This window comes from Tupaia chinensis, unplaced genomic scaffold (genome assembly GCF_000334495.1).
Source record: "Tupaia chinensis unplaced genomic scaffold, TupChi_1.0 Scaffold000416_1, whole genome shotgun sequence".
Classification (NCBI taxonomy): Eukaryota; Metazoa; Chordata; class Mammalia; order Scandentia; family Tupaiidae; genus Tupaia; species Tupaia belangeri.
In genome coordinates, this window is record NW_006159921.1 from 1,367,058 (window position 1) to 1,367,952 (window position 895).

General features: G+C 45.8%; 2 protein-coding genes and 1 non-coding gene across 7 annotated transcripts in view; all 3 read left to right on the forward strand.

The window, feature by feature from the left end:
- SKA2 (spindle and kinetochore associated complex subunit 2) overlaps positions 1 to 895 on the forward strand; it is a 1,094,818-nt gene that overhangs the window by 482,081 nt on the left and 611,842 nt on the right. The window lies entirely within an intron of this gene.
- The window catches only part of TEX14 (testis expressed 14, intercellular bridge forming factor), a 112,291-nt gene that overhangs the window by 12,920 nt on the left and 98,476 nt on the right, over positions 1 to 895 (forward strand). The window contains exon 1 of one of the 5 annotated variants that reach the window (XM_006154639.3): positions 21 to 268. The exons of the other annotated variants lie outside the window; for them this stretch is intronic. Within the exon in view, the coding sequence (XP_006154701.1) occupies positions 244 to 268 (25 nt within the window). The 5' untranslated portion in view covers positions 21 to 243. Of the gene's footprint in view, positions 1 to 20; positions 269 to 895 lie in introns of those variants that run through there. 5 annotated transcript variants of the gene reach the window in all.
- Positions 86 to 302, forward strand: LOC114008930 (small nucleolar RNA U3). The gene has a single exon (XR_003550418.1). It is a non-coding gene; the product is annotated as a small nucleolar RNA U3 (small nucleolar RNA).

Below are 895 nucleotides of genomic sequence, written 5' to 3' on the forward strand. Positions count from 1 at the left end.
GTAGGGAAATGGTGTAAGAAAAACTCACCCTCAGCTTAATGTCTATGAGTTTCCTCCACTCCGGAAGGACAACGATAGCACAGTTAAGACTATACTTTCAGGGATCATTTCTATAGTTCGTTACTAGAGAAGTTTCTCTGATCGTGTAGAGCACCGAAAACCACGAGGAGGAGGCGCAGTGTTCTCTCCTGAGCGTGAAGCCGGCTCTTGGTGTCGCTTTGTTGCGACTGCCTTTTGCCATTGATGATCGTTCTTCCTTCCCGCAAGGGTGGGTAAGAGGGAGAGGACGCAGTCTGAGTGGTTTTCCGGAATACTGAGTGTTTAACAGTAGAATGACTGTTTTTGTACGGGTTTGGGTATTGGTGGTTGTGTTTCTTTCCACTTGTTACAAGCTATTTTGCTGTTGGAGCTCTCTAGTAGAGATGGATGTTTTCATTTTAGTAGTTATGTGATGTCCCTTAATACTTATTATATTTTGGGCGTGGTGGATAATGACTCTCCGCTACCTCTTTATCTCCATTAGCTAGCACATGTACCTAGCACGTGTTCCTGTCTGGCCCAGCGTGGGTTTCAAGCTGAGGGGTCACTGCCATGTGGGAATCTGGTACCTTACCTGCTGGCCCTTTATGTTACATTTTTTATGCTTCTCATGTTTTTAAACAACTGGAGACTTATATCGATGTGGTAAAATGCCTAAATACAACTTGGTTTAAATGACTTTTAAAATTTAGTTAATTTTGGGAACCAGCAGTTAGGTAATGGCTATGTCGCTGGACTCCCACGTAAGTCAACTGCTAGTCAACTGCGGGTGCGTGTGTGTGCCCAAGATCTGGAGAGGAGAATGGAGGAGAAGGGATTGTGGCGTGACCATCCCCCCGGGGGGGGGGGGGTGTTT